Below are 26,912 nucleotides of genomic sequence, written 5' to 3'. Positions count from 1 at the left end.
ATGATTACAATTCCCGACTTTGCCGGGAATCGAACCCGGGACTCCTGTGACCAAAGGCCAGTACGGTAACTATTTAGCCATGTAGTAGCCGGACACTTTGTGACAAAGTGCATAAAATCTATAATTTAGCAAATGGAGGGTGGTAACATGAAGAATATCACTCTGCAGGCTAGGAGTGGGTTTGGAAGTAAATATAATATTTGTCACACATTTACTTCACGTTTGTTACGATGATAAATTGTGTTTGCTAATTGTAACAGTATTGTAAAATACTATTTATAATTATTATATAAAGAACGTGATTTAGCCGGAAATTTTATTTCCACGTGTTTGTGCACGGTGCTCCTGGACAGTTGGGAAAATTTAATTTCTCCCAATACTTCTCTGCTACTTGTCGCCACATTTCAGTTGTAGGGTTTGGAATGTCAAAGGTATTTTTTGTCATTCTTAAGTAATCATAAAATTTATCGCGATAAAGTCTTGCATCTCTGTACAAACGATGGAATTCTCCGAAAGTAATTCGTTCTTCATTAAATTCATGAATCCATTTTCGATTCTCCTTTCTAATTTTTAATTTTAGGCAACTGTTATCCATCAGTAAACTGTTTCTAGTGTACTTGGATATCGGCATTAGTTTGTGACTACCCTAAAACGCCTCGCGCCAAACTGAGCTGAGAGCACGGCGTAGAGTTTTCGGTGTGAACAGCAAGCACGCCTTGCGCTATGCATAGCATTTCACGCTACACGCGACACGCTATGCGAAGCGCGCTCGGTGTGCACGCGGCCTTACGGTAAGCCCCAGCATTTGCCTGGTGTGAAAATGGGAAACCACGGAAAACCATCTGTAGGGCTGCCGACAGTAGGGTTTGAACCGCTGTCTACCGAATTCAAAATTACAGCAGCGCGCCCCGTCCCTAATCCGCTCGACCAACTCGCTCGGTCGACCACGATAAGTTGTAACGTTTGTAGAGTGACCGCTCAGTTACAGTTTACAGAAGCAGTGGAACGCCATTTTGTGCTTGAGATACTGTATTCACATCTACCGTGTCCTGTGTGGATTCGGTTGATGGTCTTCTACTGGCGTTTAGGTAAATCACACGTCGAGGGGTTTCCAATGAGATCTACAGTATGTTGAATATTGTTGAATGTTCGCTCTGGGTTTTTCAAGCTTTAACGGTGCTTAAAAGAGAACTCTTCAAGCTGAACTGTTATACCATTGGCTATGGTTATGGCTATAGTTAATTTAAGCAGTTTTCCTAAAAATGGTTTTCTGTACTTCAACCCCTCACTCACTCAGCTGGGATAGCATCTCATTAAGTCCGAGGGATCTATAGCAGCATTAGATACAAATCACCGAGCGAGTTGGCCTTACGGTTAGGATCGCGTAGCTGTGAACTTGCATTCGGGAGATGGTGGTTTGGAATCCCACTGTCGGTAGCCCTGAAGATCGTTTTCCTGGATTTCCAATTTTCTCACCAAGCAAATGCTGGGACTGTATCTTAAGTAAAGCCACGGCCACCTACCTTTCCAATCCTAGCTCTTTCCCATCTTTACGTAGCCGAAAACCTTTCATGTTTTGGTGCAATGTTAAACTACTAGCAAAAAAGAAAGGAATCAAGTCAAATTTCTGTTACATAAGCCTCCTAATTGTACAACTGCAATGATGGCCAGGTAGACAGGTTCCACGCACTCAAGGTTCAGTGCGGGAAAAGTTTTCCGAAATAAAAAAGCCACGTTTGGTAGCCTGTCAGTCCCACGGTGTTGGATTACAGTATCAAGTATATTTTAAAATCCCAATCTTGCATATTTTTGTTGAGGACGTTTATGCGTCAAACTTGTAAATTATCTTCTGATATATCCTAGTAGTTTCGGAAGGGATGATTGTTCTACATACCCACATCTTCACAAACACTAAACTACGGTTGACCACTGCATGACCTCGCGTATTTTATAACAGACTTTCAATATTAAGTAAAATATTGCTGTAGTAAGTTAAAATTCTCGAGGATCTAAATTCTATGGTAGCCTCTAAGGGGGATGCAGTGGAGGTTGCTAATAGCAGTAGTACTTGGCATACAACTCTCTCAAGTACTCGTTATTTCAAAATTAAGCTATACATACAAGCATACTGCGCTTAGAATGGCATTAAAAGTGTGCCATGAACTTTCAGGCGCCATTTGGGAAACGTTGAGCATTTGGATTTGCAATGTACAAGGGCTGTAGATAAATTAATGGCAATATTTAATGAACTAAGAAGTACAGTTGCATTACATTCATTTCATGTGTGACGTAACCACTCTGCCTACATATGTGTGTGACAAAATTGTGACGTGGCTGGTCACCTTAATGTTAATATAAATAAGTAATATATCATTGTTTCTCCATAAACAATATCCCATGGGCGCCAGCCTTCAAGCTTATGGCTTGAAAACGATAGTTGGTAATTAATAATAATAATAATAATAATAATAATAATAATATGTAACGAGACACTAAAAACTCCCAGGAGTGGGGTGACGGAACACTAACCATTAAGTTAGTGGAAGTTAAGGATCATTAATAATAATTTCAGAAAATACAAATTAAAACAGCTATTTATTAGGATGAAAAAACGTGACGTAACGACGTATTAACAAAATCTGAACTTACGGAAGCAAAAGAAAAGTTGGATGAAATAAACTCTAAGAAAATGAACTGTTGCGCGAAGACTTGCAGTAATTTATGCCATTAGCTCACCATTTGTAGACTCTGTTATCTGGTGCTATCTATGTAGCAGCTGATGGATCTCTCGTACAGGCGGCGTCATCTCTTGTTGTGGATTCCAGTCCTACTTCTGCTTTGTGCATACTACACTAATTGTACTATGACTTTACTGCCTTTAACAGTTCCTACTGTACTCCTTACATAAAGTCGTAATGAGTTCTAATTTTAATAGCAAAACCACCCTGGGTTATGTTCATGGAGAGAATACACTTGTATTCTTCCGTATTACGGAACAGTAGCGTAACTAAATTCATAACAAAATCTCGCCTGCCCTATACCAGTCAAAACCGGTCTCCCGTTGACTTTACCTCTCGTCATTGAGAAAACGGGTCTCAATGAGAGTATATTTTTCAGTAGTACACTACTCAGATGCGAAGTGAACTAAGTTAAGATCTTCTCCGATGTCAAGACGTACAGTCCTCCTCCGATGATAGATTAGAATCGTAGAATCGTCGTAGGAGTGTCTGAGTGTCTTCTCCTGCCCCTTGTCGTTGAAGTATATAGCCTACAAAATCTCCCTCCATCAACCATATCACATGGTCCAGTAAGATTTGAGGTCTTATCCCTCCTTCTGTGTATTGCTGTAAATCCATCATCTTGCTTCATTACGTCCATTCACATAGATTGAACTTTCCCGCGGAAACGAAGCGTCAGGTAGCGAGGCGTCAACAAGGTTTCATCTGTCTCCTCAGAGCTTGGAAGGGGTACGGTCTCTCGTAAGCTTGATGACGTACATTTCCTGGTAATGGGCTGAAATTATCCTGCTGACTCTGGTCACCTCACTACGGCTATTGGAAAATTTACTGCAAGCTATTAATACTAATGATGTTGAAATACTTTACACAATAAGTTGTTCGTTCAGAATTCGTTATAGCCGCGATACAAAGAAATGAAATGATGATGTGAAATGGATGATTAAAACCCTATATATATAATAATTTAAAAATGACCTACCAGTGATTAAATATATACATTTTATCAATGAATTATACAGTTCAATAATTTAATACATGCTGTGATGTTCCAAACATCACACATGTAGTCAACCGTAAAGTCTATGACCTTTTGCCAAATATCTGGAAGCCGTTGGTGACAGCGACGAAGCGCCCTACTGCGCGTAGTACAGATGCCACGTTAGGAAGTCGGCAGCCTCGAATAGGTCCTTCAACTTCGAAAACAGATAGAAGTCACAAGGACTCATGACTAGGTAGTACGGAGGGTGTTCCAAGACTTCCCAATGCCATCGTTGCAATAAGAGGTTGACATTGTTTGCAACATGACACCATGCGTTGTCATGCAACACGATAGGGCGATCGTCTCGCAATAGACGTGAACGTTTACGCCGCATAGCCGGAGGCAGATGTCGCTCCAGAAATCAGCAATATTAGTACTTTCGATGGTCACTGTTGACGGTTTGTACCTCAGGCACAGTATGCGTAAGAATAACTCCTCGTAGTCATATGCCACAATCAGCATAAACTACACCCTACAGGGTTCCTATCGAAAGTTCTGTGGACGTGGCGAACCTGGGTGTTGTTATTCACTCGATTGACGCTTTAATGCAGGCTCGTAAGCTCATGCCCACGTCTCGTCAATGGCGACAATACACTGCAGAAATGCGTCTCCTTCGGTACGGTATCTGTCCAGGTCGATGCCAGCCAGTGCATACCGGTGCCATTTCTGTACGTTGGTGAGTTGATATGGAACCCGACGGGACGCTGTTTTCCTCATCTAAAGACATTTCGTCAGTATGTGCCACACCGTTTTATGACTGAGACCAACCTCTACGGATAATTCCCGGACAGTCCATCGATGGTAGAGGTGTGACAAACGGTTATTTTTGTGTAACTGCTACATCTGTCACTGCTACAATAAAGTAATTGTGAAAAGTATCAGTGAAAAATAACGTCCACCGTTACTCATCTTTTACCGGTCACACATTGGTGTTCTGTGCGGTCACAGCCTGGTCACGGCTTCAAGCTTGTCCCCGTTTAACGTCCAACGTTACTCATCTTTTACTGGTCACAGCCTGGTCACGGCTTCAAGCTTGTCCCCTTACAGCTGTGTTGCAAATTGCCATTCATTCACTCACACATGCGCGCACGCATCACTACACACACTGTTGAACAGCAAAACACGCATTCCAATTTGCTATAAAGTTATCAAGAGGCAGACAGGGGATGAAATGAGAAGACAACATAGCATCTTTTTCTGAAATCTAGAGGAGTGAGTTTGACAATGCCCCAGTTAAGGATGGAAGACAAGAAAACATGATGATCTGTCTGCCAAACCTTGCACAAACCGGTACAAGAGGATCGTTTAAGTAAAATGAAGAACCGATAATGTGTTCTTTTGTTATAATGGATTGTGTGAAATGAATTAATAAAAACTTAAGTGGGTGAAGAGACGTTATCACGTTCGTTTCATTCATGACAATCTGAAATGTTTATTGTACTTGTTATGAATATTCAAACAATTGTGCTCATTGTGCTCCACGGTGTAGGGGGCAACGCGCCCGCCTGTCACCTGGCGGTCCCGGGCTCGATTCCCGGCGGGGTCAGGTTTATTCAATTATAATGTCAAAGTGAAATAGTATTACAAAATGCATTTTATCTACGTTCATTCTGTAATATCAGTTCAGTATGGAAAGTTAGCATAATAATTTATTTATGGTACAAGAAAAATTATACGGGTGAAACTTATAATATTATAATGTAGGTAGCCTTGCACGAACAGTTGAATGTGTGATAACAGTTTACACTTTAGTTACCACTACCAGATGACAGCAGGAACTTAAAGCAATCTCCTACGAAACCGCTCTCACTTGGAAGACATGCGTACTATCTGAAGGTCACATTCTGTGTCTGTACTACTAGGTGCTACTAGATTTGCTACTAGTGTGCAAGCTGCTACTAGTGACTGGTCCCCACTTCCCAGTTACTGTTTTCACTAGTATGTTTTTCTGTTGTCGTTACTCGATAACCTGTTATTTCTCGTCCTCGTTACATTTGTAACAGTGACAGATATGTAACTGGGACAAAGTAACTGCTACGTTATTTTTCAGCCATCTCTAATCGATGGTATTCAGAAACGAGACCATTCACGATGTCAGTCTGATGTTGAGGAATGGTCAGCCGACCTGTGCGATGCAAATCCGCAGTCTCATTCCGACCAGTGCGAAACGCCCCGACTCATCGTGCAATCGTCCTATACGGTAATGCATTCTCGCCACAGACTTCACGTAAAGCTCGATAACAATTTTAATGCATTTTTTGTCATGGGCAGCCTTGATTTTAATCCACGAACGCTGATCAACTTTCGAAAACATGCTTGAGAGTGGTGAAATCGACACTCTTCACTTCAACGTTACACAGCAACAATACTTCCAACTGGATGCCCATTAAACGCATACTACACATCGACACCAGCGCCACCTGACCGCTTCCATATCCTGTGTGCGCATGCCCGATCCCCTGCAAGTGTCTGGATACGTTGCCACTACTTTGTTTACAGCCCTCGTATTAAGTACACAGTGATTTGCTTACTTCTTTCCGTACAAACTTTCACCTTACCAGTACCTTACAGTTCGAAACAGATCGCTTATTTAATTTTAATCTCCTTCACAAAAACAGAGATGATGAGCACGGGCAGGAATTATGTGAAAAGAACAATGAAGACGAAATATGGCGAAGTGAAGGTCACAGAGCAGTTTAAATACATGGGAGAGATTATCAGTAGCCAAGGGATGGATAAAGAGGCCATAGAAAATAGGAAACTTAAGTTAGAAAGGCTAAACACTGCCACCAAAGCCATTTACAACACAAAGAATCTTTCCATTAATGCCAAACTAAGACATTATGATGCTGTGGTAAAACCAGTGATTCTGTATGGGGTTGAAACAACAATACTTACAAACCTGGAAAAACTACTAAAGATTGAAAGGAGAATATTAAAGAGGATTTACGGCCCAAGGGTGGTAGAGGGAAACTACACATTACGATCAAATAAGGAGATATACAAAAAAACAGAAGATCTGGAAACAACAATAAGGAAAAGACGGCTGCGATTCTATGGACACATTGTCAGAATGGATTCAGCAAGGTTAAATAAACAATTTTTTAATAAAATATACTACTTGAAGAGCCGGGGGGGGGGGGGGATGTGCCAATCAGATGAAGGAAGAACTCAAGAGTTTAGAAATTGCAGATGAAGAATGTCGTGATAGAGACCAGTTCAGGAAAAGACTTTCCAACATAAAAGTTCTTGTGGAAGAAAAGAAAGAGCGCAGAGGGGGAAGATGGACTGAAGAGAGAAGAGTGCAACGTTTTGAAAGAATGAAGTTACTGTGGAGAAAGAGGAATTGAATTGAATTGAATTTATTGATAATGATGATATACATGCCACTGAGGCTGAAAAGCCCCTTTATGTAGCGTCTACTTATAACACAATACAAGTTTATGAATATACTAACTACATTTTATAATATTAAAATATCAAATTAAACATTAAACTTAAAATTAAACTTAAAATTAAAATACAGATACCAATTCCAATAAAGTTAAAACATAAATCATATAAGAAGTAATAAAGCATATCATTCGATTTTTTAATATTTTAGGCTACAAGAATCTCAGGAATATAAAAAACAGAAACAATTTTCTTAGAAATATACATATTTCTTATTATTGGACACAAGAATACCTGATCTCAGCCCCTTGCGTACTCCTCCAAGAAGGAAGATAGATGTTAAGGACTGCTTTAGTTGGGTGCAGTTCCTGGAAGGAAGAAGTGAAGTGGTATTGGCGTGGTCCTAAGTTTGGCCGGTTCGAAAGAAAGAAAGAAAGAAATAGAGAGAAAGAAGGAAGGAAAGAAAGAAAGATAGAAGAAATCACAGTGTACAGCACATGGTAGTACTCCGCGGTAGTGGTGCTTCTTGTCGAATTACGAACTCATTGCAGGCTCACATAAAAACAAGTTGATATAGGAAAGTGTCCTCAGGTTTCCAATATCTTTGAATGAGAAGTTGGCATTCGCTCTTCTTTCCACTTGAAAACTTGCAAACAATAACCGAGTGAGATCAATAGTATGAAGATACTGGTAAAAAAGAGGCCAAGGTAGTAACAAATACAAATCTGTTCGTATTAGTCAGCTTATGATAAAACCATATGATGCGAATGTGAATTTATCCACGAAACCAACGGAATGGGATCGTTTGAAGGGAAGATAAAGCAAGTTTGTACCAAAAAGACAGTGGTTTATTTTAATGCTGTTTTTGTGGAGATGAGCGTTGGTGGCCGCGGCTACAAATAGAGGATCCTAGAGACCCTGGTGCTGCTTAATTCACCTTCGAACTGAACGCCGAATGACACTGCCACTTCTTTCTAGCCCTCTTCCCAATTACCTGGGGTCGGAAGTTAGTATGAATTCATCCCAGTTTCACGGCCGGATGCCTTTCTTGACGCCAACACTGTGTGTAAGGATGTATTCACTATCACGCGTTTCTGTGGTGGGTTGTAGTGTGATATATTGGATGTAAATGAAGATATTTACTAAGACGAATACAAACACTCAGTCCCTGAGCTTGAGAAATTAACCAAGTATAGTTAAAATCCTTGGTCCTGCCGGGAATCGATTCTGGGGCCCTCCGAACCGAAGACCGCTACTGTAACCATTCAACCAAGGAACTGGATTAATTTCATTTTTTCTCCTAGTTTAACGTCGCACTAACGCATCGATGGTTTTCGGCGACGCAAGGATGGGAAAGGGCTAGGATTGGGAAGGTAGCGGCCGTGGCCTTTATTAAAGCACAGGCCCCAGCATTTGTCTAGTGTGAAAATGGAAAATCACGGAAAACCATTTTCAGGGCTGCAGGTGGTGGGGTTCGAACATACAATCTCCTGAATGCAAGCTCACAGCTACACGACTCTAACCGCACGGCCAACTCGCTCGGTATTTTGAAATAAAAAATCTCAACTCGAAATCTACCGCGATTCGAATCTCAGCCTTTCAGATGGGAAGCCAGCAGCTAAGCCACTGAGCTAATCACGCCCGTTCTCGAATAATACTACGATTGTGAAAATTAAATGTAAGCACCACCTCCAAGACTTACCTGATGTCGTTGGGAAAGATCGAATGTCAGGTAGGTTATATACAATTGTAGTTGGTAATCTGACCCCTGCAATGATTACGATATTGATATAGGAAAGTTTCCTCAGGTTTCCAATATCTTTGAATGAGAAGTTGGCATTAGCTCTTCTTTCCACTTGAAAACTTGCAAACAATAACCGAGTATCACAGGACAGTTTTATTGGACACTTATGTTTTCTTATATATGTAAATGATACGGGCAACGGACTTGGAATCACAGATAAGACTTTTTGCGGATGACATTATATTATATAGAGTAGTAAATTGTTTACTGGATCGTGAGCGACTACAAAAACCTAGACGATGTTGTGAGGTGCACAGCAGACAGTGGCATGATGGTCAACGAGATGAAAAGTGAGGTTGTAAGTTTCACCAAGAGGAAAAGTCTTGAGTTTTAATTGCTGTGTTGATGGGGTGGTAGTATCTCATGGCGATCACTGTAAGTAGCGAGAGGTTGATATAAGGCATGATTTTCTTTCAGAAAATCACATCAGTGAGGTTGTAAAGAAAGGTTACAGATCTCTTCATATGGTTATGATAGTATTTAAGGATGGTAGGAATAATGAAAAGAAGGCGTATGTCCATGGTAAGATCCCAATTAGTGTGTGGTTCCAGTGTATGAGATCCACACCAGGATTACTTGATACAACAATTGGAAAAGATCCGAAGGAAAGCAGCCCGATTTGTTCTGGGCGATTTCCGACAAAGGAGCAATGTTACGAAAATATTGCTAACTTTGGGCTTGGATTGCTTGGTAGTAGGAGATAATAATAAATAAGTGGTATATTCCGAGCTGTCAGTGGAGAAATGGTGTGGAATGACATTAGTAGAAGAACAAACCAAAAATCAAACCCCATGGCACTACAGTCCTTGAAGGGTCTTGACCTACCAAGCGACCGCTGCTCAGCCCGAAGGCCTGCAGATTACGAGGTGTCGTGTGGTCAGCACGACGCATCCTCTCGGCCGTTATTCTTGGCTTTCTAGACCGGGGCCGCTATCTCAACGTCAGATAGCTCCTTAATTCTAATCACGTAGGCTGAGTGGACCTCGTACCAGCCCTCAGGTCCAGGTAAAAATCTCTGGCCTGGCCGGGAATCGAACCCGGGGCCTCCGGGTAAGAGGTAGGCACGCTATCCCTACACCATGGGGCCGGCGTTTTAGTAGAAGAACAAGCTCGAGTAAAGCTTGCATTCCAGGGAAGATAACGATATAAATCAAGAGGCCAAATTGGGGCAGATATTCATTTATAGAACGAAGAGTAAGGGATTGGAATAATTTATCCAGGGTAATGTTCGATAAACTTCCCAGTTCTTTGAAAACTTTTAAGAAAAGTAGGCAAACAGTTGATAGGGAGTCTGCCATCTGGGTGACAATCCTAAATGCAGATCATTGATGACTGAACTATTTCTGATTGGCAGTTGAATGGAATCGAAACAAGTTGCCGCTGCTGCAGTCAACGGTACTTTGAAACGAGAGTTCAGAGACCAAATTACACTTTAAACGCTATGTTTACAGCCGAAGTTCAGTTAATGGGTTTGAGAACTGAGTCAACTCGGAATGTCCTGTTTTCATATAGAGATCACTGACCAGGAAGTAGGGAGTGATTGTTGATTCTGTCCCGTAGGAAGAACGGTGTGAGTGTTCGTAATAAATAAATACTAATGGAAAAAGATAGGTCACAGGAGATAAATGGAATCGGATGATGGGGCCCAAGAAACAGACAAGTTGAAGTAATGTACTGTTGTTGTAAAGCCAGGCTAAGTGATCTCTGGTCATTTTCTCGATTATCTTTTCCCAAATGGTAAATTCCCTGAAACCCAATGTCATTAATACCCATATTACGAAACCAGTTTCTTTAAGCTTTTTGAGCCAATCACAATATCATCCGCATAGGCGTATGCTGCTACATCTTCATTTTGTGCAATTTCCATAATGTCCTTCGCTGCCAGGATGAATAGCAGAGGACTTAGTGGGTCCCCTTGGAGTACACCATTTGTTTGAATTATCGGTTCTGAAAGGTCTAGGCTGTCCGAGATTCTTATCTTGTTCCATTCATTTATGGAGTTTATGATTCTTATCCAGACGCTGTCTCTTCCTAGAGTTTCCTCGAGCTTCCTTTGTATTAATGCTCGGTCCAGGAGATCAAAGGCTTTTGTGAAGTCTATAATGATTGTATAGTATTTTTCCTTCTTTTCGATGGCTTCCCGTATGTTATTTAGCAGTAGTTCCACCGCTGCGAGAGTGGATCTTCCTCTCCTAAACCCGAATTGAGATTCTGGGAGGTGCTCTTCTACTGTGTCCCTTATTCTTTCTGTGATTAGTTTTGTGAATACCTTAAAAGGATTGTTTTCCAGGGCTATTTATTTGTGCCCTTCGGGTCTCCTTTTCCTTTGAAAATTACCTTTGCTATTGATTGTCTCCACCGATCAGGGATTTTGGCTGTTTCTAAGCATTATTGTAAAGTTTTGTCCAAATTGGAGCTAGTAGATGAGCTGTGTCTTTCAGGTATTCATTGTATATCATATCCGGTCCTACAGCTTTTTTCTTTTTTGTGGATTCAATAATGTTTTGAACCTCAGTTGTAGTAAGTGGAGACCATGCTGCTGTCTCATGCGTTATATGCCCTTAGTTGGTTTCTGGTGTTCCTTCTCTTCCTTCTTTGCTGAGGGTGTCTTTGAAATGTCTCGTCCATTCCTCCATGCTGATATAGTGGGTCTATGCATGCTTTCGAGGGCGGATTGCTATGAATGGGTCTCTCCTGGCTTCCTCAACTATTCTTCTTCCTTCTTCCCTGTGTGCCTTTTTCTTCTCCCGTGTTAGTGTTTTGTAGCATCTTCTTTTCTCGGTGTATGTCTGAAGGAGTGTATGATTATCAATGTCCGATTTTAGTCAGTGTAGAGCTTGTAGCACCTCTTTCCTTAATAGGAAGCATTCTTGATCGAACCATGCTGGCTGCTTGTGTTAAGAGTTTCTCCAGTTCATGCACAGCTTCCTCTATATTTGAGTTGTCAATTAGTGTTTTGATTTGTTCCATCTGTTCTCGGCATTCTTCCATTTTTCTAACATCCAATCTCCTTGAGAGTTGTCTCGTTTCTTTTTTTTTTCTTTGCCTTCCATTCACTTTGTATGTCGATGCTCATTGGAATGTGTTTTCTTATTGGTGTGTGGTACGCGCACCAAAATTGATTGATATTCCCTTTTATTTCTCCTCTTATGAGGGCGATGTCTATAATGCTTTTGCCGTTGTAGCAAATATATGTAGGGACATTGGTGTCGTTTAGCAGGTTGAAACCTTCTTGCAGTGAAACTATTACTAATTTTGTTTTGTGATTTGGTATGTCCAATCGACAATTTAAATCCCCTGCAATAACTAGAGGGATGTCTTTCTTGCTCTGTGTTATTTGTTGGCCCAATTCGTCTATTATATCTATAGCCGTAGTATTTGGCTGAAAGTAGGTTGCTAATATTGTGATGTATTTTGTCTCTATTAGAATGGAGTGGTTCTGCTCTGATGTTGATACAATTGGTGTTATTCACGGTTTAAGAAGGACTGTCATTCCTCCTTGGGGTCTTCCTCTTTCTCCTTGTTTCGCTAGCAGGTGTATACTATAGTATTCCGGGTGCTGCCAATGGTCTGTGAGAAAGGTTTCCGTGAATATAGCTGCGTCATATCCTTCAAGAAAGTCTGGTGGAGCTATGCATGCTGCGCTCTTTAATCCTTCTACGTTCCATAACATTCGCTAGCAGGTGTATGCTACGCTAGCAGGTGTACTAGCAGGTGTATGCTATAGTAATCTGGGTGCTGCCAATGGTCTGTGAGAAAGGTTTCCGTGAATATAGCTGCGTCATATCCTTCAAGAAAGTCTGGTGGAGCTATGCATGCTGCGCTCTTTAATCCTTCTACGTTCCATAACATTATTTTCATCCTTCTTCTCCCATCGTTTTCTCCAAGTCTTGTAATTTCCGAGAGCTTCTGAGTTGTTTTATTCAAGTGATGCCCCTGTTTCTCTTCGAAAAGACCGAATAAAACGGTAGCGTCTAACTATTACTCCTGTTGGCCAGAATTCCCTCTTGTTTGCACTTTCAAGGAAGTTGAAATGTATTCCTACCTTGAAAGCTTTGGTGCTGTATCTTGTTTCTATCTCTTCACAAGTAACGTTCTCTGCGGTTCCCTTTTTGGCTAGGAATCTTTTTACGGCGTCTTTCGTTGTCTCCTGTTTTAGTCTTCCCACATACAGCCAGGCCCTCTTTTCTTCTGCTTGTAAGTCATCGTCCTTCGCTCCTGTACCTGTTCAAATCAGGAGGGCAAATACCAAAATCGACAAGAATCACCTTAGAAGGGAAAATAATATCTATCACCAAAGAATACAAATATCTAGGAATAACACTCCAGCCGTCTGCAAAATGTTTCACTACACACACAATAGAGAAAGCGACACAAGCAATTAGAGCGATAAACGAAATAAGCTTCATCAGAACACTAAATCTGGACACAGCAATGGCGCTCTTCAAATCAAAAATCGTTCCAATACTCACGTATGGGATTGAAATTATATGGACACACCTGAATGAAAAGAACTTAGCAACACTGGTAAGAGTTAAAGCAACATACATCAAAAGAGCAATCGGAGTGGTAAAAACAAGATCCAGATTAGTCTACCTTCTCACACGGGAAACTTTCCTCATAGAGGATTTAAGGACAATGTACCCCCTACCTAACACAACGGCATCGGAGAACCTACTAAGAACACTAATAAGGAAAAGAGAAGTAGTACCCACGGAATTCTATGGAACTGGGGCCATGATCGATCGTACATGGACGGCAGCAAATTTTGAGACGAGGCACGTGTTTACAAGACTTGCAGTACACGGATTCCACCATGTCATTTGCAAAAACACAACATACCACGAACCGTCAAACTCATGCAAGTGTACATTATGTGGACAGTTATATGAACGATATCACTTAGAATTCTGCAACAAGAGGACTAGATCAATCAGAGACTATGCGACCAATGGTGCAAGTGTTAAATTGTTATAACACCTTTCACTAATGTATGGCTATTTTGCTGCAATAAATGTTTTATTTTATATTATGAAACCATTTCTCCATGTTTTAAATATCACATTATTTAAACCAGAAGGAAGAAAAATAAAACTAGTTTTTAGTTACCGGTAAGTATTTAAATTACTCCGTTGAATATCCTGAGAAATAAAAGTTTCAGGCGTGGTTTGGATTCCTTGTAAAACGAGTCCTGTGGCTGTGATGATATGATCATATCAAGTCGTGTAAAAGATGATTGTTTTTGCTTTAATTAACCAACTTCATCACTGAGGTCGATTCAATTCAGAAAATGGTATAATAACTCCTATTTCATGTTCTAGATCATGTATTGCAATCTTGACCCTCTTAACTATTTATATAGTACCACACACCCGACAATTTAGAAAAGGAATCTACGAGGCAGAAAATTAACACGCACATACGGAGATAACTGAAGAGGTCTCAAGTACCTAGTGGAATTGAGAATTGAGTACCGGTACATTATTCATATTACATTTTTCTGTTCATTTTATTTTGGCGTGTGTCCATTTTTATTAAAATTATTAGTTTGTTACATAACTGGAAACAGTGAAAGTATGCTAATTTGGGTATAAATTATAGCCAAATTAGCATTACTTACATTATTTCTGTTGACCCTATTTGTAATATAGTGCAAAAGTTTGTAATGGTGATAATTGATCAGATAAATTTGATGAAGTGTGTGATTGTCTTAATAAAAATATTGGATACAATTTATCTAGTTTCATTGCCTATGCGGATTGTTGATTGTTTCTTACGAGAGGTTTTTTTTTCTCTGTTGCAGGTTTAGTGGATGTTACAGGGGCGAGATGGGCAAGCTGTTATCAAAGATTTTTGGAAATAAGGAGATGAGGATATTGATGTTAGGTTTAGATGCTGCTGGTAAAACAAGTATCCTTTGAGAACATATAATATGTTTATACACTTTGTTGCAGTGCTTTTATGGTATTGGGAATTGACTGAAATATTTGGTTATTCACCTCTTCATCCTTTGATACATTGAGTGCCACGCGGCCCCATACGGGTTCATAAATACGCTTCAGTCTTGAAACTTGGACCTATATAAGATCGCAAGTCTGTTCGAGTTTGAGCAAGAGTTCGTTTGAGGGGAGTTCAGGACCTCTTCTGGAAATCTGTTCTGTTTATTTAGGATTGTAGTTTGTGTTCCCTTCTTGTGCTGTGCTGGCGCAACCGCATACAGGTAACCTTTGCAAAGAGGCAGTGTGTTCGCCTGTCTTCCAGACTGAGGTGTAGCGTTTTACACTGGTTATTTAATTGAAGAGAGCTTTGTGAACAAAACCAGAGATAAAAGGGACTTTTACAGTGACATGGGCGAAAAATGTAGCTGTGGTGACTTTGAGCTAGGTACAGGTAGCAAGATATTTGGGCAGCGTTAAGTAACCACCTTTCAGAATCATGAAAAGTGAGTTGATTTCATTTTAAAGTGTAGTTCACTATTGCCTATTTTCACTAAAAAAGGTATTCAAGTTGATAAACCTGGCTCACCAAATTGTCTAATGGAGCACCTGAAAAAATGAAGCAGTTTCTAGGATTACACTCGTAAAATAAAAATATTACTAGCTGAAACCTGTCAACACATGACGGTCAAAAGGGCAAATATTTACAGAAGGATATCCATATATAAGACATTCTTTGTACAATTACTTTTCGGCAGTGTTAAAACTTTAAGGACGTCAAAAGTTCACACTGTGACATTGCAGCAAATGCCATGGCTGAAAACTGGCCGAGGTAAATCAAAGCCTGCACGTTCCAGTATTTCCCCTTGAACTTTATTTATCGTGATATAAAATGCCAAGCAAATTGGAAATTGGTGCCATTTAAAAGAAAATGGAAGTGTTTCTATCTGATGGAGTTAAATCATCTCAGGGGATTATAGCTCTCTGACGATTTTGAATGTACATTACTCTAGATCAGTGGTTCCCAACCTTTTGTGGCCCATCTCCCCTTTCTGGAGGTTGACTAACACCTATCGCCCCCTTTTCATTTTCATTGTATGCCTAATTTTAATTTGAAGTAAAGTGTAAATAATAAAACAGTTTTATAATTTTAAACAATTTTACTACCATATATAAAAACAACCAAAGCAGTTTTATCCGGTCACTCTTAAATAACATAGAAAAAAGTGCATTTTCAGATTTTTTAAGAACAAAGAAGTGAAATAATTAACTAAGATCATTGACGAACATTTAAAAAACAGGGGTACATGTTTTCAATTTTAAATTGGAATCTGGAAAAATTGAGAAAGTTGACAGTTAAATTTGAAAAAGTAAATGAAATTTGAAAACATTGTTATTGTTTTATTTTACCTTGTCAATGGCTGTCTTATGCTTGATGGATTTCAGTTAAAGCTTGAATATCCGGCTTTATGTTCGTCAAGTTCAGGCGCAAGTCTCCTTTGAGGCAGATGTCAGACTTATTTCTTTGTATTGTGAGGAGCTGGACAACAGAACTAAATCATTTTTCAAGTAAGAATGTTGACAGGAACGAGATGAGAAATGGTTCAGTTTTCCCCACAGTTGTGGATAAGTGTCCATAAGCTTCACCCAGGCTAACTCGTAACTGCTCTGCTTAAAAATGATTTTCGCCTCACAGTCATACTTCAGATCTAAAAACTCCGTCTGAAAATAGTTATCAAGCTTATCCAAAGCTTCAAACGAGAATGGATCTAGAATCCAATCCAGAATTTGTAACTTGGTCAAATCTTCAAATCTTGATTCTATGTCAGTTTTTAACTGGTCAAGGTGATCAGTAAAAATTAGGATTTACCGGGCGAGTTGGCCGTGCGCGTAGAGGCGCGCGGCTGTGAGCTTGCATCCGGGAGATAGTAGGTTCGAATCCCACTATCAGCAGCCCTGAAGATGGTTTTCCGTGGTTTCCCATTTTCACACCAGGCAAATGCTGGGGCTGTACCTTAATTAAGGCCACGGCCGCTTCCTTCCAACTCCTAGGCCTTTCCTATCCCATCGTCGCCATAAGACCTATCTGTGTCGGTGCGACGTAAAGCCCATAGCAAAAAAAAAAAAAAAAATTAGGATTTTGTAATCTGAGATTTCAGGAGTCTCGTTATCTGATACTGAACACCTTCTAAGGGTCTGAAGCTGAATAAGCTCTTTACGGCCAACATTTGCCTTGTGAATATCAAACTTGGCGATGAATGATAACACAATTCCTTTGGCCTCGATAGGGTTCATCTTGTCACCTTGAAGCCTTATATTGACTTCGTTCATTTTTTCAAAAATATCTATGAAGTACGGAAGCTTCAACTTGCGTTGCTTCAAACTCTCACTTAAAACAGGATCAGACGTGTCGAGAAACTCATAACCGGGTCAAATAATTCGAAGAACCGGCGCAAACAATTTCCTTTGCAAAGCCACCTCACGGCCGTATGTAGCAAGCGTTCGAGTTCCTCTTCATTTTCATGGCAAAGTTGTCGGAACATACGGTCATTGAGAGAATTAGCTTTGATATTGTTGACACCAGTAATAGCCAGTTATAGGGTTTCATGCAGGACATCACTCAATTTTTGGCAGATAAATGTTGGCGATGAATCACACAGTGAATAGTGACGACCTCTGGCACTTCTTTCTTAAGGTGGGCTAGAAACCAAACATGGCGACCTGATATGGCAGGAGCACCGTCTATTGAGCAAGCGCTCACGTTTGTTAGAAGAATCTCTTTTTCCTCAAAATAATCTTGCATCACTTCAAAAATCGACGATCCCTTCGTATCACTGATCAAAGTTCTAGCAAACAATTCCTTGGTAATTTCCTTTTGTTCATTGATAAACCTCAGGTAAGATAATTAAATACAATTACTTTGTTATCAATCACAGTTGATTCATCAATCTGCAATTTAATTTTTTTCAACAAATTGGCGAGTTTGGATTCAACGTCCGTGGCCATTTCGTCAATTCGCCTGGAACCAGTATTGCTGCTCAAAGAAACCTATTGACTTATTACTAGGGCCTTCGCCTAGCATGATTCGTTTTGGTAGCCGGTAAAACAAGCGATTCGCCAATTGTGCGAGGTTTAAAACATTTTTAGTGACCAAGAAAAGACACCAAGTAAGAAGCAAGAAGACCTTTGTCAAGATCGGTTGCTCGTTTTTTAAATAATTCACTCATATTGGGCACTTTATCAGCTTTAGCTTTGAGGTGTTGAAAATAACTAAGTTCTTTACTCACTTTATCACTGTGTAAAAAAAAAAGCAAAGTCGCCTCCGTTCAGGCCATTAAGGCCCTTGGAAGAGTGGAAGGTAAAGGCTTCCACCATTGTTAACCTCGGCATGTGATGGGGTAGAGTGGTTAGCTCTACGCCCGGCCGCCTTTGCCCCCAGGAATTAACCTGGTACTCATTTTTGGCCATATGCACCTCCGGAAGTGGAAATCTCGTTTCTTAAATTTTACAATTTCCTGACGGGCGAACCGAGTACGCCTTTACCGCCTCGGCCAGGCAGCCCCTTTTATCACTGTGTACTCTTGATAAATGATCTTTCATTTGCGAAGGCTTCATGGCTTTATTACTAGTAAATGTTTTATCGCACAACAGACAATGTGGAAAATGCACATTCTGCGGTGACGCGATAAAACCGAATTTTAAATACTCACCTGAGTATTGACGACACTTCTTTTTTGAATCCATTGTGCATGAACTTCTACACTTCAAAACAAACGCACAAAAACAGAAAAGACACGCACAAAAACTGATGGTGAGGCACACAAAGGCTAGTTAAGACTGAAGACAAATGTAGATCAATGGCAAGTGTGTTGAGATGGCAGGAGGGGGAGGGGGTTGAGTCACCAGTCGGCCGCACTGAGCAACAACAGGTGCGGACTGTGAAGAAGGGTGAGTGCAGTGAACTAGCCGGCTGAGAACAGCCAATGACTCGTGCTACCTGGCAACTTCTACTGTACAGTAGTCTACTATTTTAATTTTTCCCCTTTGGATACTCATCCCTCCCCCCCACTTATTTTATTGCCCTCCTGATAACCCAAATCGCCCACTTGGGGGCGATCGCCCCCAGGTTGGCAACCACTGCTCTAGATCGACTGTTGGGAAGCAAAATGGTGGCGATTCCAGTCCATGTTTTTCATATAACACAAAGCCCTAATTTGAAGCACTTTTGTATTAAGCATCGGTATATATAAGATTTTTTAGTTTGCACGGAACAATTACGAAAAATTCGTTCTGGACTTTTGTGATATTTGTTGGGGCACGTCAAGGATTTCATTAATATAATTGAAAGTTGCTCCTGGTTTGCTATGAGCACAATCTCGGCTGGATCAAAATGGAAAATTGGCTCATTAGCAGTTTGCTCGTAGTAAAGGTACAATCCTTCGGGTTTCTATGACTAAATTATGACACAGAGGATCAACTCGCTTTTCTAAATGCCAGAGTGAAGTAGTTCACAGCCTTAGTATTAAAATTACGACATGGAAAAAGGACTTTCACATTTCTCTGACATCCCTTCAGGTTAGCAAATATAGCAAGAACTACAAAGAGACAGTAACATTGCACCGAATAGCTTCTTCTCGACTACCCTAAGGGACTCTGCAACATAACACAGACTGGAACATCTGACCAGGAAGACGTCCGTTTGCGCATGCATACTTGCCCCCTTCCACTTCCCCTCTCACATCGTATTCCTCAGCGTTTCAACAATAATAAAGGTGTTTTAATTTGTTCCACCTATTCAATACTTATTTTTTTTTTTTCCCTCAGCGTTCCCGCTGTCCAGGTGGCCTTGGTGTAATGGAAAAATGAGAATGCAACGTTTTCTTTAATAGTTTAATGATATACGGCCGCAGATTTGTTCTTTTAACGACACCACAAATCTACAGACCAAGAGCTTTCATCAGAGTGCTTTACCAAGTCAGTCCATTTAGCTGTTCTCTCAAATTCAAGGTAACAAAAATCAACCTAATGTTTTAAATGTATAGGTTATCAGAGGAATACAGGAAGAGAAATATATAGAAATCAAAAACAAAAGATACAGTACATGTAGCTAGTAGTACGAGGTTTCCATGACTAAGTTATGTTCGTGTGTAGTCAATGTGGAATACTCTCGACAAACCACGAGTCCACAACTGACTCCTCAGTTATGTAGACCAACCGAAGGAGACGTCATACCAGACGGCGCGTGTGTGTGCGCCCTGTAAATTCCCATCACGCACATGGCCGGCAGTGGACCAGCAGATGGCTTTTAAGTACTGGCGAGTACTTTGGCTAATCAGAATGCTATATGTTCTTTAATAATTTAAAAATATACAACAAGAAATTTTTATGCTTTTAAAAACACATTGCAAATGTACAGGCCAAGAGCTTTCATGAGAATGCATTACGATGTCAATAGGTTCAGCCGTTCTCTCAAACTTGCGGTAACACAAATCGGCCTGGTGTTTTAAATACATACCTGCCAATCCTTCCGATTTACCCGGAAACTTTCCGTTTTTTAACTCTTTTTCCGATTTTCCTATTTATTTTTACTTCTTCCTATTTTTGACCAATATAACCTTCAGTAAGGTCAATAAATTGTGTGCTTGTGTAATTTACGCCACCTCGTTTTCAAGCATATTTATTTGATGCTTGATTTTGTGAGTGTATCATCCGTCGTCTTCGTGTATCGTGTTTCTCGCTCACTACAGCATCCTGGGAATTCGGGACGGCAATCGGCCTACGAGCAAGAGAAATTAGCGCGCGCTATATCTCATTCCATGTTAAGAAAACAGTATTGCTCTTATGACAACAGGGTTGCCATATCGAACGGCTCTGCTCAACGCCATCACGGGAAAACGGCGGCACATAAACTTGTGAAATTTAGTATTTAAGTTCAAGGAAAAAAGCGGAAGAAACTAAGCTACAAATTAATTTTATGAATAAAATGGAACAGGGGATTTACAATATCTATTTTTGGTTTGTACGAAATAAGATATAAATTACGGCACATAAAAAAATCTCGGCATTGAAGTGTGAGGCAAAGTGGGGGAGAGACAAATATTTGTTATGGGCGCAAGGGCTGATGGATGCATTAAATGCATTTAATATTTTTTTTCAGGCAATAAAGGCTAGAAAACAGATGCAACAAATACATACTCTAGATGACTTCCCTACAGAAGTTAGCTGCTGGTGGTTCACAGAGTGAGGGATTACACGAGGGTTGTACCAGAGCAACACAGAAGGAAAATGATGGAAGGCAACGAAGCAATGGCTGTTCCTGACATTGTCCTTCCTCCCTACAAATGTATTTATGAAAAAGACAATCTTGTGTAGTTATTTTAATAACTCGCGGGCAAAAATGCATCATACTTTTTCTGTATATTTCATAATGCATTACAAGGTACAGTATAATATCCCTTAATCAAGAGGAAATATGGGTGCCTCAGAGGGGGGTGTTCACTGCTTGTAGGTCCATAAGAGCGATACTGTTTTCTTAACGTGGAATGAGCTATAGAAAATCCGTTAAATCGGGACGAAAGATTGAGTTTCTTATTGTATGATTCGCGCGCTATTAACATCGTTTCTGTGCATAGTTTCGTTGGGGTTGTAGGCTACGTGCTTTTTCTTGCGGTTCTATGCTTTTCCCTCTGTCGAAGTCTTATATTAATAATGTATGAGACATACTGATCTGTTTTGTATGCGGTAGTTTCGCGTATTTAAGTGCACTTGTGTTCATTCTTAGTTCATAATTTTAATGAGTTGAGTGCATTTCAGAGAGCTGTGTCCGTGACAGTTTTTGGTATTTTCTCTTCACATTATGGCTACAAAACATAACAAACGCTATCTCCAAGAGTTCAGAGATATCTATAAAATTGAATTTCCGTTCATGTTATAGTCTAATAAAGGAAACTGCATGTATTATGCATTTTTTTCAGGGTTTGCTACATTTTCTTGAAACTATTTTTGTTTTAATTTAAATTTTTTTATGCCTTTTATGTTGTCCTTTTTTTCATCAAGACCGTGGTGCAATGTACGCGATGAAATCCAAGAATTAAAAAAGTTCCTATTTTTGATTCCTAAAAGTTGGCAGGTATGTAAATAAGTAGATTCGGAGAACAATTCATAATAAATTGATAACCGGGCGAGTTGGCCGTGCGGGTAGAGGCGCGCGGCTGTGAGTTTGCATCCGGGAAATAGTGGGTTCGAATCCCACTGTCGCCAGCCCTGAAGATGGTTTTCCGTGGTTTTCCATTTTCACACCAGGCAAATGCTTGGGCTGTACCTTCATTAAGGCCACGGCCGCTTCCTTCCCACTCCTAGCCCTTTCCTGTCCCATCGTCGCCATAAGACCTATCTGTGTCGGTGCGACGTAAAGCAACTAGCAAAAAAAAAAAAGAAAAGAAAACTTGATAGTTTAGTAGCTCAAGCTGGCTGACCAAATTGGTTAATACAGCTCCTGAAGAAATGAGGCAGTTCCTAGAATTACACTAGTAAAATTAAAAAAATTAAGAGAATAAACACTCCCCCCATAAGGAGGTTGTCCATGAAACAAAGAATACTGAATACGTTAATGACTATGATCTCTCATTATTGATAGTGAACCTTTCAAGGCTTTGAAGACCACAATTTTCGTCAACGATTCTGGTAGTTCGAATCTTGAGCGGAATTCTTCAAAGAACTTAGGTATTGTTACCCTTGCACCAATCATGAGGCCTATTACCTCCTTGTTGTCCAGTCCATTTTCACGTCGATAGAAGGGGGTAGTTGGCTCATAAATAATCTTATTTTCCTCGTGTACTTCACTGGTGTGGTTAGTGTTCAATTCAAACAAAACCATAGGATCAACAATACATGCATTGATGGTTTTTTAAGGCTATCATATAAATTCTATGGGTAATTCAGCATCTACAAGTTTATACCTATGGTTCTGGCATTTTGTCAACAATAAGGAACAGTTACGCAGATTGTACAGAATGCAGATGTCTCTTTCACCTCCCCCCTCGCAGGCTAAGGTATGAGAAACGTGGGATCAGAACATAATGCGAACACATGTTGTTGTTGTTGTTGTTTGAGTCATCAGTCCATAGACTGGTTTGATGCAGCGCTCCATGCCACCCTACCCTGTGCTAAACTTTTCATTTCTACATAACTATTGCATCCTGCATCTCCTCTAATCTGCTTGTTATATTCATACCTTGGTCTACCCCTACCGTTTTTACCACCTACACTTCCTTCAAAAACCAACTGAACAAGTCCTGGGTGTCTTAAGATGTGTCCTATCATTCTATCTCTTCTTCTCGTCAAATTTAGCCAAATCGATCTCCTCTCACCAATTCGATTCAATATCACTTCATTTATGATTCGATCTATCCATCTCACCTTCAGCATTCTTCTGTAACACCACATTTCAAAAGCTTCTATTCTCTTCCTTTCTGAGCTAGTTATCATCCATGCTCCACTTCCATACAATGCCACGCTTCACACGAAAGTCTTCAAAAACATCTTTCTAATTCCGATATCAATGTTTGAAGTGAGCAAATTTATTTTCTTAAGAAAGCTCTTCCTTGCTTGTGCTAGTCTGCATTTTATGTCCTCCTTACTTCTGCCATCCTTAATTATTTTACTACCCAAGTAACAATATTCATCTACTTCCTTTAAGACTTCATTTCCTAATCTAATATTTCCTGCATCACCTGCCTTTGTCCGACTGCACTCCATTACTTTTGTTTTGGACTTATTTATTTTTCTTCTTGTACTCCTTACCCAAGACTTCTTCCATACCATTCAGCAACTTCTCGAGATCTTCTGCAGTCTCAGATAAAATAACAATATCATCGGCAAATCTCAAGGTTTTGATTTCCTCTCCTTGGACTGTGATTCCCTTTCCAAATTCCTCTTTGATTTCCTTTACTGCCTATTCTATGTAAACATTGAAAAGGAGAGGGGACAAACTGCAGCCTTGCCTCACTCCTTTCTGGATTGCTGCTTCTTTTTCAAAGCCCTCGATTCTTATCCCTGCAGACTGATTTTTATACAGATTGTAGATAATTCTTCGTTCTCGGTATCTGATCCCAATCATCTTCAGAATCATAAATAGCTTGGTCCAATCAACATTATCGAATGCCTTTTCTAGATCTAGGAATGCCATGTACGTGGGTTTGTCCTTGATTCGATCCTCTAAGATCAGACGTAAAGTTAGGATTGCTTCACGTGTTCCTACATTTCTTATGAAGCCAAATTGATCTTCTCCCAACTCAGCTTCAACTTGTTTTTCCATTCTTCTGTAAATAATACGTGTTAAAATTTTGCAGGCGTGATATACTAAACTAATGGTGCGGTAGTTTTCACACCTGTCAGCACCGGCTTTCTTGGGAATAGGTATAACAACATTCTGCCGAAAATCGGATGGGACATCTCCTGTCTCATACATCTTGCACACTACATGAAATAACCTTGCCATGCTGGTTTCTCCTAAGGCAGTCGGTAATTCAGAGGGAATGTCATCAATTCCAAGTGCCTTGTTCCTATTTAGGTCACTCACAGCTCTGTCAAACTCTGACCTCAAAATTGGGTCTCCCATTTCATCAGCGTCAACAGCCTCTTCATGTTCCAGAACCGAATTATCTACATCTTTACTTTGATACAACTGTTGGATATGCTCCTGCCATCTTTCTGCTTTGTCTTCTTTCCCTAGAAGTGGCTTTCCATCTGAGCTCTTAATATTCATACACCTAGATTTCCTTTCTCCATAGGTTTCCTTGATTTTCCTGTATGCAGCATCTACCTTTCCCAGGACCATACAGCCTTCGACATCCTTGCACTTCTCCTTCAGCCATTCTTCCTTAGCTACCTTGCACTTTCTATCCACTTGATTCTTTAATCGCCTGTATTCTTTTCTGCCCTCTTCATTTCTAGCATTCTTGTATTTTCGTCTTTCATCAATCAGGTCTAGTATCTCGTGAGTTATCCACTGATTCTTAGTTGATCTTTTCTTCCTTCCTAACATTTCTTCAGCAGCTTTACTGACTTCATTTTTCATGACTCTCCACTCTTCCTCTATAGTGTTTCCTTCAGCCTTTTCACTTAGTCCGTGTGCAACATGTTCCTTGAAACAATCCCTCACACTCTTTTCTTTCAACTTGTCTAGATCCCATCTTTTTGCATTCTTTCCTTTCTTCAATTTCTTCAATTTCAGATGGCATTTCATGATCAACAAGTTGTGGTCAGAGTCCACGTCTCCTCCTGGGAAAGTTTTGCAATCCAACATCTGGTTTCTGAATCTCTGCCTAATCATAATGAAGTCTATTTGATACCTTCCAGTGTCTCCAGGTCTCGTCCACGTATACAGCCGTCGTTTGTGGTGTTTGAACCAAGTATTGGCAAGGAGTAAATTATGATCAGCTGACTTTCTCTTTCGTTCCTTTGTCCCAATCCAAATTCTCCTACTGAACTACCTTCTCTTCCTTGGCCTACCCAAGGCCGCACTAGATAGACAGGCCACAAGGCTCGGACCGTGACGTCACGCTAGTGGCTGGCGTTCATCATGGCAGTGTAGGGCCCGCTCTCACTTTCACCATGATATTGTTCATTTATTTTACCTTAACGATAAAATTGAACACTCCTTCAATTGTGGCTTTACTTAGGCTTGTATACTACACGAGTTTTTTGCGGGGAGAAAACTGGAAGGGCGGTACATGTACATTTCTTTACGTAAAATTATGATGACATCTGTCACTTGTAACTCAGCACGGTATCTTTAAAACTTAGAACGCATAATACGTATACAAAAAGTTTTAATGTTACTAGGAAAATGCATGATGGCAATTCACAACAAAAGTCTGAAACCTTTCTTAGAAATTAAACTGCAACTTAAAACTTACCTAAGAATTCCTAAGGTTTCAGTTTGTACATTTTTATTTTTCTGAGGATTTCTTCTTCTCAGCGATGAGTTTATCTACGGTAACTTTTCTATTGTTATTCAATAATATATTACAAAAGATGTATATACATCTGTCAACGAAATGTTTAAAACTATTTATTTAATCACAGCATGTTTAAACATTTTCGTTTTCCAGAACATTGTTGACAAGCGAAGTCAGAATTTTTCTCTGAGAATCCTCATGTAAAAACATTAGTATACAGGTTTACATTTTGTAGCTCTAAAAGAGTCTGGTACGACACCTTTTTATACAGGGCAGGAGCAAGCCAAGGCCGCACTAGATAGACTCAGACATTTTTTTGTCTGACTCAGAGTTGTCAAAGTCAGGATAAGTTGTCAGCTTGATTAAGCCAGTTATTTATTAAGATTTTAAATAAATGACCAGTATCAAACAATTTTGTGTGTGTGTGTGTGTGTGTGTGTGTGTGTGTGTGTGTGTGTGTGTTTCGTCAAATGGATTTTGAAAAGTGGTTTGTAAATTGCTTTTGCACAGCTTTTCAAACATTTTCCTGTTATTATTAGAAATTATGCATGCTACCTTATAAGCTATAGGACTATCTGTTAATACTTTAAAGACTTGCAAAGTTAGTTCTTCTAAGAAATGTCATATTAGGTTCTTACATGGAAACAAATCAACAACGTCTTTATTTTTTTAAAGACTGGATGACAACATAAAAGTTTGTGCAGTTGTAGCTAATGTAGTGTTATTTTCTCCGCTTTTACTACTAAAAGCAACTCCCTCTACCTTTCCTCCTAGCGGGCGATCTGGCCGTGCGGCTGTGAACGTGCATCGGGAGATAGTGGGTTCGAATCCCACTGTCGGCAGCCCTGAAGAAGGTTTTCCGTAGTTTCCCCATTTTCACACCAGGCAAATGCTGGGGCTGTACCTTAATGAAGGCCACGGCCGCTTCCCTCCAGCTGTTATGCCTCTCCTATCCCATCGTCGCCATAAGACCTATCTGTGTCGGTGCGACGTAAAGCCACTAGCAAAAACAAAAATAAAACCTTTCCTCCTTTATAGTTC

The 26,912-nt window shown here is 40.1% G+C and overlaps 1 protein-coding gene across 1 annotated transcript in view; it reads left to right on the top strand.

Moving 5' to 3' along the window:
• The window catches only part of Arf6 (ADP-ribosylation factor 6), a 367,638-nt gene that overhangs the window by 318,293 nt on the left and 22,433 nt on the right, over window positions 1–26,912 (top strand). Inside the window, exon 3 of the mRNA XM_067145838.2 lies at window positions 14,778–14,884. Within this exon, the coding sequence (XP_067001939.1) occupies window positions 14,803–14,884 (82 nt within the window). The 5' untranslated portion in view covers window positions 14,778–14,802. The remainder of the gene's footprint in view (window positions 1–14,777; window positions 14,885–26,912) is intronic.

This window comes from Anabrus simplex, chromosome 4 (genome assembly GCF_040414725.1).
Source record: "Anabrus simplex isolate iqAnaSimp1 chromosome 4, ASM4041472v1, whole genome shotgun sequence".
Lineage (NCBI taxonomy): Eukaryota > Metazoa > Arthropoda > Insecta > Orthoptera > Tettigoniidae > Anabrus > Anabrus simplex.
The sequence above is the reverse complement of the archived record's forward strand: the minus strand, read 5'-3'. Positions and strand labels throughout refer to the sequence as shown.